This window comes from Odontesthes bonariensis, chromosome 9, assembly GCF_027942865.1.
Source record: "Odontesthes bonariensis isolate fOdoBon6 chromosome 9, fOdoBon6.hap1, whole genome shotgun sequence".
NCBI lineage: Eukaryota > Metazoa > Chordata > Actinopteri > Atheriniformes > Atherinopsidae > Odontesthes > Odontesthes bonariensis.
In genome coordinates, this window is record NC_134514.1 from 38175071 (window position 1) to 38194861 (window position 19791).

Below are 19791 nucleotides of genomic sequence, written 5' to 3' on the forward strand. Positions count from 1 at the left end.
AAATAAAAAATGTCAAAAATATTTTTCAAATCTAAAAATTCTATAAACTAGGGCCTATTTAAAGAGTTTGTATCGAAGTGAACACTCACCGCTTTCTTTCTCCCTGAATTGTGTTTGTTCAGGTTTGATCGGGTTCCCTCTGTGTTTGTTCCAGGCAGCGTTGGTGTGCGTCTCTTCCAGCCGGAGCGCGCTGCCGCCGCGGCGGCTGCTGCTTCCCGGCAGCTCGATCAACACATTGCACAGATAAATGGCTCTCACCGGGGGAAGCCGGGACTGTTTGAGACTCAAGTCAGGACACAGAATTAACGCAGCCGGGGCTAGTGTTAGGCAAATCCAGCCTAAGAATCAAAACAGCCGATAGAATAACTACAATGTCTGTTATTATAAAGAGACCGAGAGAGCAGCTCTTTGAAATGAATCTTTCCGGAATGCCGAGGGGAAATTGAGAGTCGTGGAATTACTGTTAGGAGTTGTTCTCAAAGACAATTTCTTAATGTGAAGAAGTTGAGCTGTTCCTCTGTGTAAAGGTGAGTATTTAGACAGTAAGTCTATGGACAGGTTGGCTTCTCCGGAGGCGACATTATAAAAACGCAAGCCGAGAGAGGTGATGCCTCCACCGGCCAAGAACTGAGGGCTGACCCGGTGTTTGGCTTGGAAATGGGGGTGGGATTTCCCGATCTTTCCTGTCATTGGTTAATATTTTATTCTGTTGACATGTTTTCTTACTGCTAATGCTTCCGACACCTTCTTGCGCCCCCCCTCCCTCCTCTCTGAGAGTCTGGCCGGAGCTGTCAGAACCACGCCTATAGGGGCCCACAATTGGTCCAGAAAGCGTAAAATCAGCAATCAAAGGGGCTTGGTTCATTAGTGTTGGGGATGGAGGCAGGAAGGACATGTGAGATAGTAACAGATCTGCAGTGAACGGGGCCACATCTCTCCAGTCAGGGTGGGATGACTGAAGCAGAGAAACAGCTTATTTCTGTGAGAGGCGCACAGCGCAGCCGGGCTTTGCCGTCACAGCGCGGCTTCCACTGAAGAGCTCAGCGGAGCGGCCGAAGGAAAAGCACATCAGCAGCAACTCTGGGCTATTTTCTTCACCCTGAAAACACGTTGTGTGTTTGACAAGACGCCACACTCAGAAATTAACTGATCGCGAGGCGCGGACCTACGCTGATTGGGGGGAGATACCACTGAAATATCCATTGTTTCACTTCGGTTTTTGTGGATGCACCGATGAGAGATCCAGTTTTTACGGGGACTGCAATGGCTTATCACCCTTTCCACGCACATCGGCCGACCGACTTCCCCATGTCCGCCTTTCTGGCGGCCGCGCAGCCTTCCTTCTTCCCGGCACTCAGCCTTCCTCCAGGAGCACTCACCAAGCCCATAACGGACCACGGCCTGGCCGGGGCGGCGGAGGCTGGGCTCCACCCGGCCCTCAGCCACCATCAGGCGGCTCATCTCCGCAGCATGAAAAGCCTGGAGCCCGAGGAGGAAGTGGAAGACGACCCAAAAGTAACCCTGGAAGCCAAGGATCTTTGGGACCAGTTTCATAAACTCGGGACGGAGATGGTTATTACCAAGTCTGGAAGGTAAGAATTACTGAGAATAGTATTCCATTTATGGATGCACCCTTTTATAAGCAGAGAAGTTGGGAAGCACAAAAAAACATTTTTTCTAGTATTAAACGGTAGCCTGCGCGTTAGGCCTTCCCCAGTCGGTACTTATTTTCCCACAGATTATTTGTCTGGTCTACTATTAATAACCAGGCTACAACACAATACTTAACTTAACAACACCATACGTTTACCAAGTATTTTACACAATATGTATTTTTTATTTTTTTTTAACTTAGTTCCAGGACCAGTTCCATGTTTGAGAGTTTCAGAGGCCGGTGGACAAATATTGTATTTTGAAATATTTATAATTTACTCGCTCAGAGATCAAAGTGCATATTTGGGATATTTGGAGGGGGAATGTGTTTAGAGCTGTTATCAGCTTTTATCTCTTAAACTGCTTTCTGTGGAGACGGCAGAGCTTCTGGATTTTATAAACAGTCTGTCACTTCAAAAAGCAGGGATTTGAAGAGCTGTGGTCATAAATATGCTGCTCAGCTTTGGAGAGGAAGATTTGGACAACACACACATACACAAAGACGGACAGACAGACTCCGCAGACACACACTGGAGGCTTTTCTGTCTTTCTCTTGCCTAATTGCAGAAGCGAAAAAAAATCCAGTAATTCTAATATTTTTCTTGCGACCTTTAGTCGTTTAGACAAAAGGTCAGAATGTGTTCATGTGCTGCGGATGTTGTATTATTATGTACAACATGTTGTATTTTGTTGTTTTATTTGTTCTCGGATCGCAGCGTGTTGACTTGTTGTGTGTTTCTTTTTGCAGGAGGATGTTTCCTCCGTTCAAAGTACGAATTAACGGGCTCGATAAAAAAGCCAAATACATCCTGCTGATGGACATAGTGGCGGCGGATGACTGCCGCTACAAGTTCCACAACTCCCGCTGGATGGTGGCCGGCAAGGCCGACCCGGAGATGCCTAAGAGGATGTATATCCACCCGGATAGTCCGGCCACCGGAGAGCAGTGGATGGCTAAGCCTGTTGCTTTCCATAAACTCAAACTGACCAATAACATCTCGGACAAACACGGATTTGTAAGTACACGAAGTGTTTTGATTCCCTCTAAGCCGAGCTGAGTTTTTATTTTGTGTTAGGAACAAGTTTTATTGTGTATGTGGGGAGAGAGGGCAAGATCATGATCAGGAACATATCACATCAGTAGAAACACAGTATAAAGGGTGAAATGGATTCAATCCAGCAACCGCAGGGAATCTCACAGCAAGTTGTGTAAACGTGAGAGAAAATTCATTTTTCTGCAATTAAATACTGTAAAATACTGCAAATAAAAAAAAATCTTAATATGAAAATACAAAGATGTGACGTATTGATGAGTTACATTTAGATCCAAAGCTGTTCACACTTTGTCCCACTTAACTTCGCACTTTCCCTGACATGACTACAAGCTTGCAGCGTAATATTATCACGCTGTACTTTTCTGCTCCTGCCTTCAAACCTCGTATCCAAATCTGGTCCAAGCTGTCTGCACTGCGCCACCCCAGGACCGGTGGGCTACGGCTGTGCGTCCTCCTTACTGTGGAGGGGGAAACAACATCAAATCTGAGCTGAATGTTTGCAAGGCTGAGGATTAAGTCATGTATTGTCAAATCGAGTCAGAGAGAAAAGACTGAAATGAGTGTGAATGGCAGCCGACTGACGTCCCCTCCAGCCTGTAGCCTTCTAATATGAATAATAGAGTACAGTACGCACTCTTTCCCCCATATTCAACATTATGTTACCTGCCCAATAATATGCACAATGCTAAAAAAAAAAAAAAAAAAATAGAAGAAAATATATGTCTGACAAAGTTCATAGAGAAAAAAAAATCTGCCTAAATAATTTGCTTCAGGCATTATTTCTGCAGGCTGCTTCTGTGTCGAGTTTACATTTTGTAGTTCATACATTTTTTTTTTTTGGATTTAACACAATTTAGCACAATAATTGTCGTTCAATGTATATTTTGTATTATTACAGTTTATTCCCTTAAACTGTTTTTTTTTTTTCATGTGAAGTTTATAGTTTTTTATTGATCAAATCTGATTGATTGAATTTATTTCTTCTTCTGTTTTTGTCACACTGTGGTTCTGATGCTTTATGACAACATGTGTGTTCTGGTCAGGTTTTCCTTTTTCCTTTCGTACTAATTACAAACCACACTGCTCACACAGTAGCCTAATTACAACAGCTTCAATGACTACGCGCCAGATTATCCGAAGTATTTCGCCTTGTGTCGATATTTAACATGAATAACCGCCATGCTGTGATATTTACTCCAAAGCTGTGCGTTTTGTGTGTGTTGGTCCAGACCATCCTGAACTCCATGCACAAGTACCAGCCCCGGTTCCACATAGTGCGGGCCAACGACATTCTGAAGCTTCCCTACAGCACATTTCGAACATACGTCTTTCCGGAGACGGAGTTTGTGGCTGTGACCGCATATCAGAACGACAAGGTGAGTCACTCTTCACTCTCCTCTGACGGCCTCTAATATGGCTGCTATAGTTTGCATAATAAATGCTCAACATGCGTCCCCTCCCCCGCCACCAAATCCCGAAGACTTAATCTGATTTTGTAGGTCGCCTAATTTCTCTGCTAAGGACTCCCATGTCCCACTTCATTTTTCAATATGCCGCTTTGCTTAAATTTGTAACAGAAATATCTCGCCATAGATTTAAATGGGGTGTGGGTTATTATGGTCTATTACAACGAAGGAAAGTGAATATATACGGCCAAATAAATGGTGGAGATTGTGTTTGTTATGTTGCATCAAGTGTGGTCGACTTGCCTCCTTTAATTATTGGATGGTTACATTTCAGATTAGCCCGGTGTCTTTCTTTTTGATCACAGGAATATGTCTCAAATACAATATATTTGAATCCGGATTTTGAATCATTTTATTCGGTGCCATTATTGCACGCCTCTTTCTGTCTCTTTGTCCAAAGTGATGGCTAATTGGCGTTTGTGTCCAGGAGGCATGAGTTGTGTTGTTGTTGCAGAGGTTTATGGCAAAGAGTCACCATCGATTAGAAGGCATTTAAAAGGCTGGTCAGAGTGGACTAACTCTCTGCTCAAATGCCTGAAGCGTGTTGTTGTAGGGCCACAGAGGGCCTCAGGAGCCCAGAGCCACGCAGACCTTTTCCGGGTCTGTGCCCCTACATGGAGCCTCCCTGGCCTCGTGCACAACACGACATATCGCGGGGCAGAAGTGATTCAAACCGCATTAGTAATTATTAATATGACAGTCATCTGTGCATATACTGAACCCTCTGCCTTTCTTTCGGGGATCAGAGGCTTGTGTGGCCCGTGGAGAATTATTTTGTGGTAAAATGTCTCTCCTGGGGCCGATGAGAATAACGCCCCATCTTTACACTTTTATTAATAATGCAAATCCGAGGCCAGCGGTGGCCCTGCCCAACAAGCTGTTTGCATGTGTTCATCCAAACATTGTTTTCCTAAATAGGCCGGTAGGAGACAATGGACACTCACAGTGTAAGCTTTGTGCTTTTAATGTGCTTCCATAACATTCTTCGTGTCTTTGCATTTTGGACAGATAACACAGCTGAAGATTGACAACAATCCTTTCGCCAAGGGATTCAGAGACACGGGGAACGGAAGGAGGGAGAAAAGGTATCAAACAGAATTGTTGTGTGCGTGCGTGCACTATCTTATGTCTCCACTATCCTATTCTACAATGACTATAACGCCTACAATTATTATTGTTGTTGTTGTTGTTTTGCAGGAAGCAGCTGACTATGCCGTCACTGCGGATGTACGAAGACCAGTGCAAGGCGGACCGAGAGGGCGCGGATTCGGACGCCTCATCCAGTGAGCCTCTGGCCAGCAGGGACGCTGTCAACTCCCCGCTGGGTGCCGGTACCAGCCCGCTCAGGTTCAGCAGGCCCAGTCGGGGTGAGAAATATTCCTGTTCTTAGGTGGAGGGCCATACATGAACATAGAAAAGGGGCTTAATCATGTTGTATGATCATAATATACAACCTTCATTTCAGCCTTTATCAACCATGAGGTGGTTTTTGGGAGAATCACTTATATGAGCCTAATGCTATCATTTAGGTAGTAATAGATTGAAATAAGTTTGATGGAGGAAAGTAGACATTTACAAAAAGTAAATCTCTGCAGAAATGGTATTATTTATAATAGTAGTAATAATGATTTTTATCATTATTATGATTATGATGGGATGATATTAGAATGCATAGCAGTAAGGTGCAACCTTGATAATTAAATTTTTCAATTCAATTAATTTTTATTTATATAGCGCCAAATACAACAAATGTCATCTCAAAGTAACATGATAAAATCATGCTACTTTGTATTTGTACTAGTTTATTTATATCACACCTGTCAACAGCAAAAAGTCTCTCCGCCACCATTCATTTACTCACTTCTTGTTAGATGTCGGCAGCTAAATGCATGAAGAATTCCTCCCTCCTAGTATTTATCCAATCTATCGACACGTTTTTTTTAGGTTAAAAGATATTTGATATCCAGGATACATTTCATACATTTTACTTCACAATGAATTATAATTTATTTCAAATATGCTGTGTGGATTTACAAATTAAAAAGATTATTCAAGTTTTTGTGAAGATTGGTGCTTACAACTCTTTCAATTTTGCCATTTTAGATGAGAAAACATGTTCTGACAGTGAGCAGGAGCTGGAGCATCATGATGAGCACTGCACAGACTCCAACAGCCCAGGAACTGAGCCCGTGTCCCCCTACAGCTCCAGGTGTGAGGAGCGTGTGAGGGAAAGGCCGACTGCTGAAAAGAAAGACGACTCCATATTCAGTATAAGGAACCTTGAGAAGGACAAAGTGGAGAGCAGGCACAGGAAGGACACCACAAACACGTTGACAAAGGACTCAGATGCTGGGGGAATAAGTGCCAGTAAAGACACTTTCTCCCCTCTAGTGGTCCAAACTGAGAGCCCTTCGCACTTCAGTCCAGGTCACTTGCAAAGTCTGGCTCTGTCTGGTCTTCACAGTCAGCAGTTCTTTAACCCTCTGAACACCGGATCGCCGCTGTTGTTTCACCCAGGGCAATTTGCGATGGCCCCCGGAGCTTTTTCTGCTATGGGCATGGGGCATCTATTGGCCTCTGTATCCGGAGCAAGTGGTTTGGAAAATGGCAGCCTCTCCGCCCAAGGCACAGGAGGAACTCCTAACCCCTTTCCCTTTCATCTGTCTCAGCACATGCTTGCGTCTCAGGTAAGGAAGGCCATTCAGTCAGAAAATGATTTGGTATGCCTTTACACCTGTAGCACAGGATATACCTTGCCTTCTGCACAAAGCATAGGTTAACCTGGCATAAATCAGAACTAGGTTTACAATAGGTATGATCAGTAAAGTGAAATTGAAGTAATTTGCTGCATGTAGCAAGTGGACATTCTGTGTATTGACAGAAAAACATTAGAATTTAATTTCAAATCCAGTCCCCAAAATGAATTATTTATTCTATACAATAAGGAGATTATTTGATATATGGATATGTTCAAATGTGGTTCTAAGTTTTTCCTTTTACGTTCTGCAGGGCATCCCCATGCCTCCATTTGGAGGTCTTTTCCCGTACCCCTACACCTACATGGCAGCAGCAGCAGCTGCAGCCTCGGCCTCAGCTCTCCCAGCTACCAGCTCAGCCAGCCCACTCTCCAGGAACCCCTTCTTGGGCTCCTCTCGGCCCCGCCTCCGCTTCAACCCTTACCAGCTCCCTGTGTCACTGCCCCAGAGCTCCAGCCTGCTCACCACGAGCCTGCCTGGCAGCCTCAGTTTGGGTTCAGAATCTTCCAAACCTGGCAGCAGGGAGACCAGTCCAGCCCCAGAGCACCACAGCAATCACAAGAAGGGAGGATCGAGTGCAGGAGCGGCATCTCCCAAAAACTCCATAAAAGACTCTGTAAATGAATTGCAGAGCATCCAGAGACTGGTGAGCGGCCTGGAGGGCCAAAGGGAACCCTCCCCAAATGCAGACTCTCCCAAGTGATCAAGACTTTGTGTTTGAGATGAAGACTTGTCTTGAATAGGTTACCAGAGGACTATAAATGCATATGTCCTGTATAGCACATCACAGAGACTGAGATGAGGGTTTGACTGAAGATGGTTGATGAAGGCTGATTACAGATTTTTTTTTTTTTGGAACAAAACTACAGGTAGAAAAAAATATAATCAGTGTAATTATATCTAACCTTTTTCTTAAAATTCACAAATACTGAAGGCTTCCCTCAGAGCTGATCTATTTAACGGTGGAAAGCTTGTCGGGCAGTTTTTCCATCACCATCAGACAGAAATCCCTCCCCTGAATCCCAATGTTTTTAGGGGTAGCAGCTCTTGAAGTCAGGCATAACCTTCCTCCCACCCACGCCAGGTACTCTCTGGAATACTTTGATTACTACATTGATTAAATTAATTTCCAAACAGAAAAAAATAACAAGTGCAAAAATGTTCAGAGAACAAAGTCTATGGAGACAATGTAGAGAAAAAGACATTATATGATTAAAATAGAATAATAATTTAAAAAAAAGATATGAAACAGCAACACAGAGGTGAAAAATAGATCAATAAAACCTAATCATGTGGCCATGTCACAGAGGCCTTGTACTGGCCACACTGAGCCCGCAGGTTCTCAGAGTGCGCGCGCCCTGCTGAAAATGTGCGCTGACTGGTTCACGTGAAGCATTGAGCATCCAAGTCTGTTTTTAAGCAAAGCCGAGCCTTGAACAGGAGCCCCATCACGCCGACAGGCAGGTCTGATTATTAAAAGGGATGGAAGGTGAACGTTCCGTCTGACAGACAGAAAGAACCGCTTATCATTTCATGCCAGAAATATTCTCTCTGAACTATTTATGTAATTAAAATTTTCTGTAAATAAAGCTATGATCCAAGAACATGCAATCGGTATTAATTTATTCAGTGCTGTATATTTGCGTGTATATATTTCGAATTGAACTTTTCTCCCACCTTACACCCCCCCCCCCCCCCCCCCCCCCCCCGTTTTACATGAGCATATACTGTAAATTGAAGCTATTTAGCGCTTGTTGGTTTGAAAAAACTGTATGAAGCATCGCAGATTTCTTTTTTAGGAGACGTGTGTGCCATGTTTTAGTCCACATCAACAAATACAGAGGAACCGAGAAGAGCTCCACTTGGATTAAAAAACACCTCAGGTTATTTCACTCCAGTCAGGAGATATTCAAAGCAATTCCTCTTATGGGCGCATCTTTCATATCTACTCATAAATATAGCTATTTAAAGATGGACGTATCTTGTTTATGCTGGTTGTCCGGGTATTTTTCTAATTTTTTTCTTTTCTTTTGTGCTTTTTTTTTTGTTTGTTTGTTTTGTTTTCGATTGTCTCACAATTTCAATAAAAAAAAATTGTTGAGCTCAATGCTTGTATCATTATGATTGTTATTATTGTTACTCCAGCTTTACAATCTAAGCAGAACAGAAACGTACACAGCATTTTTGAACAAAGATTCGGCACATTTACACACACACGCACACACCTACATGTTGATAGCTGGGTCAGCAGCGCCCTCTGTCGGTGAAGCCCAGGAAAAGACAGATTCTGCATGTGGTTAGTTGAATTTGACAAGAAAATAGATCCGGGTTGAGTTTACATTATAGGCTATTATAAATAAGCCTGAATCTAAATCTCAAATTATCTAAATTGTGGTGAAACTTTCTGGTCGGAATTTTACATACAGGCTACAACTCTGAATATGAGAAATTATTCTCATTATTTTGTACAGCTAAGTATGAAGTGGTGTTTTCCTCGGTGTGCTTGTTTTGCAGGAACAGCACAAGTCCGATTTGAATGCTTTTATATTTCTGTATTCGTGTTAAAATGGCTCTGTGCCCTGCGGCATGCTCATCTCGCTCTATTTTCAGCATGTTCTCGGTCACCGTCAATCAGCATTTCCTTGAGTATTGTGTGCCCGTCTGTATTTTTAGAAAGAGTCGAGTAAAGTGAGTAGGCTATTTATAGGAAGCCTTCTCTTCTCTGCTCACACATATCCTTTGTGTGTTTTCATTTTCAGGTCGGCGCGCATATTTCAGAGCACAAACTCACATTTGCGCATGTTTTCCAGGCGTAACATGAAGTTAGGAATTGGTCAGAGCGTTCGACATCTCCTAAGTTTCAGTGTGAACAAGCGACTGCAACCAGTTTCAATTTGGCGAGGCTTCTAAGGTTCTTTTACAATTAATTTGAAGTTTTTCCTTTCCAATCCTGGGGTTTACTTCAGATCTGAAGTGTGCGTTGAAGTCCGTATGAGAGCATGACGCAGCAGCACTGGTGTGTGTGTGTGTGTGTGTGTGTGTGTGTGTTTGTGTGTGTGTGTGTGTGTCTCGGTTTAAAGGGTTAAGCAGGGGGAGTTTAGGGTAGCAGACAGCCTTTTGTCCGGGACACGGCGCCTGTCGCCTGCCTGCCGGCCACAGCCTCCACACCGCTCCGCTTCCTAATTAGAGAGCCCACCCTTCGCCTCCCTCTCCTCCTCCCCTTCGTCTTCATTTTCTTTTCTTTCTGCAGCGACAGTCACAAAATTCTCATTCTATTACGGGGGCCATTGTTGCCACTCTGTTATCTTCAATTAACAAGGGGAGCAACTCGACCTCGCGCTCTGGGAGAAAAAAGTATTTGTCTAAATCAATCAGTCAATGAGTGATCAATAGACTCCCGTGGAGGCCCCGTGGATCATAACTAATGACTGGTGACGGCGTGGGGTAAAAAGGCCAAGATTATTCACAACTTTGTTAAATGATCAGTGCAGGTCAATGTTGCTGTTTCTGTTTTTGGAGGCCAGCAGGATAAGCTGTGCACTTCATTTCAACAGGAGACGAGCAGCACCTCTCCTTGTTGGGACTGTGAAACCTAAAGAGTTCAGAGGGCCGTCCTTCACCTGCTATCTGCTCCTCTTATCTGCAGGTCCGTAGGAGGTGTTTCAGAGCCTGCTGGGATCTGGTCTCACATCAGTCAACATGCCCCAGATTACACAAAAAATCAGCTGCATCTGGGTTGAAGGTTCATTATATAATGTGGCAAAACTAGTAGTATATAACTGTGTAACCTTGTGTTAATAAAATAAAAAATAATGCACCCGCAGGTTATTATTCAATATAATAATGGAGCTAATCTTTCCCACCTAACAGATACATTTAAATATAATTTGCTTTTACACACTTTGAATTGGTTGGATTTCGAATGTGATACCAGAACGTGAGCAGTAATTACGAAATAACTCTTCCACTTTAACTAAGTCCTACACACACAAATATATGTATATATATAAATACATAGTCATTTTAGCCCTTTTTTTCAGAATTCAGATCCGTGTTAAAATGATTTAATTTAATCTCTCAAATATTGCTCCACCACAGCATATGTTTCATGGTTTAGTGCATGTTAAACTCACGTGATTTAGGACTTGCCTCATGTGGGTAATAAAGTGATAATGACAAAGGAAAAGGCTATATCACGCTCTGATTCTTATCATCTGAAACCTTTTTCTGACTCCCACGCAGACTCATTTGCACATTTCATCTGTGAAAAAAAAAAGATAATTTTTTATTGTATTATTTTTGTCCAACTGTAAATGTAAATGTTTTAGAAATCTGTATTCAGGACAAAAAAAAATCTTCAAAATTCGCCGTGCAATTGCAAAAAGCGTTATTGGCCAGTGTTGCCTCCGTCCAGCCAATTGTCTGATAGAGGTGGGAACAGCCCAGGAGCATAGTGTCCACAGAGTGTGTATTGTTATTCTGCACTTCTGCAGGCTGTTCCCTCTGTGCTTCTGACGGGCAGGCAGCCTATTGGCTGCTCGGCTCAGGTGCTGCCATGACACTGGTCCACAGTGGGGCAGGAAGGATCCAACCACAGGGTGCAGGGAGGAGGAATGAGAAAATGCACAACCTGTGACCTTACTGTTACAGTTACATGAATCCATTACGTATACTTAAATGAGATTAAAAACAAAGACAGACAACACAAATTCATTATTTTTTTAGAATTGTTATAATAAAATAACATCTACTAAAGGGAAAAGTACAGAATGCTCTTAAAACACCTAATAAACACACCTGTAAAATGAAACTATGATAGAGTTTTTACTTTTTTAGTTTGATTCTGGATGATTTAGGGCTGCAGCATGAGAGCAAACATGCACGCCCATCGCCACCTCCTGGACACAACAGAAGGAAAAGAAGTCTATTGTGACTTCTGAAGGAGTTCTTTGTCCACTCCAAACTTCTGTCATTTTTTCTGTTTTGGTGTTTTCTCCCATATTATCCTAAATATTAAGCTGATCAACTAGAATATCATGGTGGTGGTGCCTTAAGATCAACAGCGGGACACATTCAGCCAATACATTGAATTTAGTGCACAGAAACTCCTTTGCCTTGGCTCTCGGTATGTAACACTGGAGTTGTAAGTTTATCTTTCAGCAGTAAAAAATCCACATGAGTTGAATTTTTGTAAATCAATGTATTTGTTTGCAGTAGCTCTGGGTCAACATAGGTCACATAAGCATGCACAGCGAAGCAATACGCTTGGTTTACTGACAGTCAATCCTCTTGTAGTTCATATAATTCTTGTGTTTTGTATTGTAAGTTACACATTCCTACTAATATAATACACTCATATCTGATATGAAGCATTTGTTTGAAGTATTTTCAAACATATTCATGTTTCTGAACTGATAACCAGCAGTTGATCACTCCCAATCCAACAACCACTAGATGGCATAGTTACTTACTTTAGAAGTATCATTGCATTACCAATTTGAACATAGTGGATGGCATGAATACATCATCATCGCCAACTGATGTCTAAAGAGTTGTTGGGATTCACTTTATATAAATTTCCTGAAAAGACTTTCTCTTGTAAATGAACACAAAAATATTTATTTAACTCAACTGAATTTTGTATTAAAGGAATAATGTCTGACAAAGTAAATAAGTCAAAATAAAACACGATAAATAACAACAATAGTAAATATGAGGAACAAATGGAAACATGATATCTTGTTGGAGGAAAAAAATTTTTGCAAAAATAAATGATAACCTGAATGGTTAACATATTTTAACTTTGCCTTATATGTAAGTTTCTACTCATATGCATTCTTAGTTGCTCCTCAGCACACGTTATAGCATGATTTGGGGGAAAAAATCTCACATGTTAGGACTTTGTGGGATGGTTCAGCCTCTTATGACAAATTACAAACTAAAAAGTTGAACAGAAAACAATAAATCAAGCAAGAGCAAAGCCAAACACTGTAGAGCAGCTAATAAAGTGGCTGCAGAGGGTCAGACTCCAACTGGCCCTCTGCAGCCTCCACACTGACACTCATTACTGCAAAAGGAAACACAGGTGGATCGTGTTGAAATGGATGCCTTTCACTGAGTTACATCAAACAGGAGCAAGAGCCTGCAACCACCACTCTTCAGTCCCAAATTATAAACACAGGAGTCCTTTGGACTTCTAGATTTTTGTGTCGGATCTGTGCATCTGACCCTATAGAAATCATTTGCTCTGATGACCCTAAAAGTCCTGGCCTCCTCCCACTGAGTTGACACTGAGATGAGCAGGAGAGATTAGTACAGACTAACAGTATCTGTCAGGATGAACAGTCGCTATGGCCAAGTCAAGATGCTGAGACTAAACCTGCCAGCTGTTCAAAGAACGTACAATCCCCTCACTCTTGTTGGAGCCCAGGCACATGAAAAACACACCCACGTCAGCTTAGATCAACTCTGAGCCACTTCCCAGAAGTACAGTGTACTGATGTGCTTGACTCATCAGTTTCTTTACTGTATTTGTAAAAGTTGGTTGTCACAAGTCAGCTATTAATTGATCGATATGGGAATTGAGAGATTTTAGTATGAGATGAGATATTAGTTGTGTGTCAGTTGTATTATAAGCCAACTTTTGTCAGATTGATATCACTGTGACTGAAGTGACTTCAGTAATTCTTTAGGTTGTTATAGATTTAGTCTTACTACTTTCATAGAAATGAAAAGGCTTACTTACTTGTTGCACTCGGTGCAATCTGTTGGTTTTCTTAGCTAGGAAATTGTTTTTGAATTGGCTCTATATGAATGAATTGGACTAAATTTGAATTTGAATAATTGGATTTCATTGGATTATGATTACAATGAATTGGACTCTAATTGGCTTGAATTGGACTGTATTACTATATAAGTAATAAGTGCCTTGACATTTGTTGTGATTTGGCACTATATAAATAAAACTGAATTGAATTGAATTGTTAATCAGTTAGTGTAAGCTTCGCTATACAAGCAAAAGCTTTGGCAGTTTGCTGTTCTGCAGCATTCATGTGTGTGTTAACATGATGCCAAGGAGGAAAGACATCAGCAATGATCTCAGAGAAGCAGCTGTTGCTGCCCATCAACCTGGGAAGGGTTAGAAGGCCGTTTCCAAACTATCTGGAGTCCATCGTTCTACAGAGAGAAAGATTATTCACAAGTGGGAAACATTCAGGACAGCTGTCAATCTTCCCAGGAGTGGACGTCCCAGCAAGGTCACCCTAAGGTTAGATGCCTGTGCATTTTAGAGTTCATTTTAAGATTCTTTTATTTGTTTTTAAATCTTTAAATGGACTCGCCCCGCCTTACCTCTCTGAGCTGCTCCATCCATATGCTCCTGCCCGGTGCCTCAGGTCAGCTGATCAGCTGCTCCTGGAGGTACCGAGGGCCAAACGGAAGCTCAGAGGAGACAGAGCCTTTTACACTGCCGGTCCGAAACTGTGGAACAATATCACATCAGACAAGCCCCTTCACTGCCCATTTTTAAAACTCGTCTTAAAACCCATTTTTATTCCCTGGCTTTTAACCCAGCATGATACTCTGTTTCTGTTATTGTTTTTATTGTTTTAATATTGTCATTGTTTAAAATTGTTTTTACATTGTTCTTATGTTTTATGCCTTATACTTCGGACTGTTATTCATGTACAGCACTTTGTTTCAGCCACGGCTGTTTTAAAGGGCTTTATAAATAAAGCTGAGTTGAGTTGAGTTGAGATGGTGCAATGCTCAGAGAAACTGCCCAAGAGCTACATCTCAGACTCTGCAGGCCTCAGTTACCATGTTAAAGGTTAAAGGTCATGACGGCACAGTTAGAAAAAGACTGAACAGGTATGGCTTGTGTGGAAGGGCTGCAGGAGAAAGCCTCTTCTCTCTAAAAAGAACATGGCAGCACAGCTTAGGTTTGCAAAGCTGCATCTGAACAAACCACAAGACTTCTGGAACAATGTGCTTTGGACAGAACAGACCAAAGTGGAGATGTTTGCTCATAATGCACAGCAGCACGTTTGGAGGAAACCAAACACAGCATATCAGCACAAACACCTCACACCAGCTGTCAAGCACGGTGGTGGAGGGATGATGATCTAGGCTGGTTCTGCAACTACAGGACCTGGGCACCTTGCAGTCATTGAGTCCACCATGAACTCCTCTGGATACAAAAGTGTTCTAGAGTCAGATGTGAGGCCGTCTGTCCGACAGCTAAAGCTTTACTAGGGCAATGATCTCAAATACAACAGAAAATGTACAATAGAATGGCTGAAAAAGAAAATAATCTTGTGTTATAATGACCCCGTCAAAGTCTAGACCTCAACCTGATTGAATGGCTGTGCCAGGACTTTAAGAATGAACAAATCCCCTCTAACCTTACTTAATTAAACTAAACTAAGGAAGAGTGGGCCAACATTTCTCCACAAAGATGTAAGAGACAGATAATATCATACACAACATGATAAGTTCCAGTAATTTCTCCTAAAGGTGGTTTCACAAAGCTATTGATCATTTCAACTTAGTTTTATTCATAAAGCACCAAATTACAATAACGTCAATTCAAGGCACTTCAAAAATACAGTCCAGTTGCAGCCAATTAGAATCCAATTCATTCAAATCAAATCAAATTAATTCAATTCCAAATTGGTCCAATTCATACAGAGCTAATTTTTTTTTTAAATGCCTAACTAAGGAAACCAACAGACTGCACCCAAACGTCTCTTTGATCCAATATGTGTCTTAAATGGTCAGTGAGTTCGATTATAAATTCTATAAAATACAAAGAGAAGAATGACACATCTGAAAATAAGTCAGATCGTGAGTTAATATCACTGCTGTTATAGAATAGAATAGAAAAATACTTTATTCATCCCCCAATGGGGGAAATTCAAAATGCAGTCATTCAGAAATTAATACATTTAAAAACTAAACTGATATGCATAACAAACTGGCTAAATCCATTTTGCAGGTGTGATTTAATCATAATAGGTCTTGGAAAGGCAAAGTGTATAAATATGTGAAAAATAAGTGAATTATAACAAGAACAGAACTTGGGCCTTGTGCTGGCATACAAGAAACTGCAGGAACTTTCTGCTCTAGAAGAGAGTAAGTCCCCTGAGTTTATATTTCAGCTCCAACAATTAATTTGTATGTCAATAGAATTGACTACTAACTCATTTCAGATTTGACCAAAGACCAGTTTAAACAGCATGTTAAATCTAAGTAGGACTTAAACCACTATGTGGTTTTCCAATGCCAACAGCTACCATTGTGAAACACATAAATGTACTAAAACCTTCTATATTTGAGAGTTAATTTGTAGCAGTTTATATGTTATCAACACAAAGATGTAAATGCAAACTAGAATATTCAGAAGGACAAATAATAGATGAATATGAGGAGGACATACTGAGAGGATGAGTGGGGCAAGATAGCTTTTGGAAAAACAGTGGAGCCAGGCACTGTGTGTAGCCTCAGAGGAGAATTTAGCATCCAGGCAACACTCATGATCAAGTGTGTCCAAAGTCTCCAAAATTAGTGTTCCAAAGTCTGATAACAGTTTTCATGATTAGGTTATAAAACTGATCTCACAATTTTACAGTGGTTAAGTAAAAATATGGGACAGAAAAGAGACAGTGAAATTAGAAAATGAAAAATAGAGAAAAAAAATGTATCTCTTAATGGTTAAAGTACAATAACTCCCTTGAATGTGGAATCAAAAGAATATTTATATTGGTTTCCCATCTTGCACAATTATTGGAAACAAACTTTGTTTGCAGGAATGAGCCATTCATATCCAGCTCTTTGAAGAGTAGATGTCATCAAGGAGAGGTGGTAGTTGGGATTAAAAAAAGAGGAGCATAGTGCTGACAAATAGCAGCCTTGGAGGAGCTCATACCTGTTGATTAGCACCCACGGAAGAAAGGATTTAGATCAACACTAATCAAAGCAACAGATTTTTACACATTTTCTAAGCAGAAGAATAATTTCAGTTACATTACATTTCCGCTTCATTTTACTCTGGGTCATAACTTCAGTAAAAGCAATTTAGCTCAGTTACAGTCCAGGCTATATAAAGACCATATAATAAAGCTGGAAGAAGAATTAGACATTAAAACACATAATATAGAATAATACAAAACATATATAAAAACAGATAATATAGAAATCCATTTAAAATGGTAATTTCTTAAAAAAAAAGAAAGAAGAATCTACATACAAGCTGTGCAGATCTTTGTTCATCTTTAGGTCTAAAACACATACAAGATGACTAATATGAGGTGCATGTTTGTTGGCCAAACCTCGAGTATCAGTGAATGCATGTGACATCTCTGAAATGTACACAATTCTATATAACCATGTGTTGATCCCATCAGCATTTAACTGTTGAGTCCAGTCCTCATAGCATTTTCTCTGCTGGACAAGAACAAAGTCTGAGCACAAGAAGAGAAAAAGCCTTTTCAAATGCATTTTAGATGAGTGCTAACAAGTCACTCACACCCTATAAAAACAAAGATATAGTGAACTGCAGCAAATGACTGCCCAGCTTTTACTACCAGCAGCAGAATAAAGCTGGAAGAGTACCAGGGAGATGATGGGGACAAAAACGCTAAAATCCCATAGTTCCTTTTAACTTTTATGACCCCCCAAGAAAAAAACAAAAAAGAATTCTGAGGGGCTTTCCCTTGTCCCAAATGTCTGTATTTTATGAGTTTGTCACAGGCAACACTACTCGGCTGTTTCAAATTTAGCTCAGAGACTGTTACAGTGACAGAAGTCCAGCTACAGCGAGAGTTTTAAAAACATCAGAACAACTATATAAAAATATTGATAAAAATACATCAGTTGTGTAGTATCAGAATTAATTGAGACTTACATCAGTAGCATGTCTGGTGATAACTGTTGATCAGACAATTGTAGCATGAGATGAGTTAATAAGTAATTCAGTTCGGCTGAAGTTCCATTTCCTCCTGAACGAAAGCTATGCAAGAGTCACATAGGAGTCAGCCATCTCTGATCTACATCTGCTTTCAGGCAACCACATAAAAGGCAGCATGGAAAGTCCAAATGCATCACTTCCACATTCTGTAAACATGGCAAAGGCATTTCTTCACTAAGGCACAACTTTGTAGGCTCAAGGGCTCGGTGTACTGATGGATTGGAAAGGAGGAAGAAGGCAAAGGATTTGGAAGGGTCCATCATGGGAGGTCTGAGCAACAACTTCTACTGCGCTAGGCTCAGCCCTGTGAAGTAGGCAGGATACCTAGGTCCCATGTCTGCCCTGTCACATGTTCAGGGATCAGAGAAACTGGAAGGGCTGCAGTGTGTATGTGAGTGTAACTAAGACTATGGGCTTGACCAGATCTTGAACTGAGCAGCACATGATGCCCACATACCGCCAGCCAGGCAGCCTCTAAAATCTAAATGAAATCAGCAATTAACCCTGACACTAATATCATCAAGCTGCTCTCCATATTAAATGGTCACACTGCAAACATGACGCCCACTTCAAAGAGTGCAGGGGATTACCTCTGAAAAACAAAGGGCATGACACTGTTTAAATACAAGCACTATGAGACTTGTGAGACGCCAGAGCACATGAGGTGGAGCAGGGAGATAAAGGCCAGATAAAGGAGCAGTTTTATAGTAGCTGTAACCCTGTTAGTTTGCTTTCAGACAGATTCAATAGTTTCACAAGAAAAACCTAAAAGACTAAGTGGGATTCATTTGTTTTTTTAAATAGACTAAAAAAAATTTGTTCACAATGAGCAAATCTTTCTGTTACCTAGCCTGACAAGTATGATACTTAAAGATCAAATGTCAACTGCAATTTAGTAATTTAATTAACATATCAGGAGCGTTATCATTTACGCCTACTATTATATAAAGTTCTCATTTAAAAATGCCACTAAGACTTGACAGAAAAATAAAGAGTTTAAAAGGAAATATCTAACTGAAAATCCTAGACACAGTATTAACCAGCACAGTACCTCTATGCAAAACAAAGCTCAATTTATTTGTGTAGAGGTAATTATAACTGCATTCATCTTACTTAGTGAAAAACATTTTACCAACAGCATCAGTTTGTACTGTTTGAAAAGCCTGTTATGTATGGTGGCTCTGAAGTGCAAATCACAACGGCAAAGAGAGAAAGGACAACGGCAAAAGAAAAAACACAACGGTAAATAAAAAAACATAACGGCAAAAGAGAAAACACAACAGTTAATAAAAAACACAACGGCAAAAAGAGAAAACACAACGGTAAAAGAGAAAACACAACAGTAAATAAAAAAACACAATGGTAAAAGAGAAAACACAACGGTAAATAAAAAAACACAATGGCAAAAGAGAAAACACAACGGTAAATTAAATAACACAACGGCAAAAGAGAAAACACAACGGTAAATTAAAAAAACACAATGGTAAAAGAGAAAACACAACGGTAAATAAAAAAACACAACGGCAAATAGAGATAACACAACGGTAAATAAAAAAAACACAATAGTAAATAGAGATAACACAACGGTAAATAAAAAAAACACAATGGTAAAAGAGAAAACACAACGGCAAATAAAAAACACAACGGCAAAAAGAGAAAACACAACAGTAAACAAAAACACAATGGTAAATAAAAAGACACAACGGGGGGCGGTCGGTGGTGTAGTGGGTTAAGAAGCCGCCCCATGTACAGAGGCTATAGTCCTCGCTGCAGCTGGCCCCGGTTCGAGTCCCGCACCGAGCGGCCCTTTGCTGCACATCTCCCCTCTCTCTCTCTGCCCCTTGCATTCCTGTCTCTTTCCAACTGTCCTTTCATTAAAGGCATAAAAAGCCCCC

The 19791-nt window shown here is 40.9% G+C and overlaps 1 protein-coding gene across 2 annotated transcripts; it reads left to right on the forward strand.

Annotated features, from left to right (window-relative positions):
- The first annotated feature begins 247 nt into the window (after window positions 1–247).
- tbx2b (T-box transcription factor 2b) lies at window positions 248–8536 on the forward strand. Of its 2 annotated transcripts, none has more exons than XM_075474185.1 (7): window positions 248–1592; window positions 2402–2669; window positions 3932–4084; window positions 5183–5259; window positions 5372–5541; window positions 6278–6861; window positions 7184–8536. In XM_075474185.1, exons 1-7 carry the CDS (start codon window positions 1234–1236, stop codon window positions 7631–7633), a joined length of 2061 nt encoding a protein of 686 aa, XP_075330300.1. In that variant the 5' UTR covers window positions 248–1233; the 3' UTR covers window positions 7634–8536. The 2 variants fall into 2 exon arrangements, with proteins under 2 accessions (XP_075330300.1, XP_075330301.1); XM_075474186.1 differs by having other exon boundaries at window positions 255–1592; window positions 3938–4084.
- The last annotated feature ends 11255 nt before the right edge of the window (window positions 8537–19791 follow it).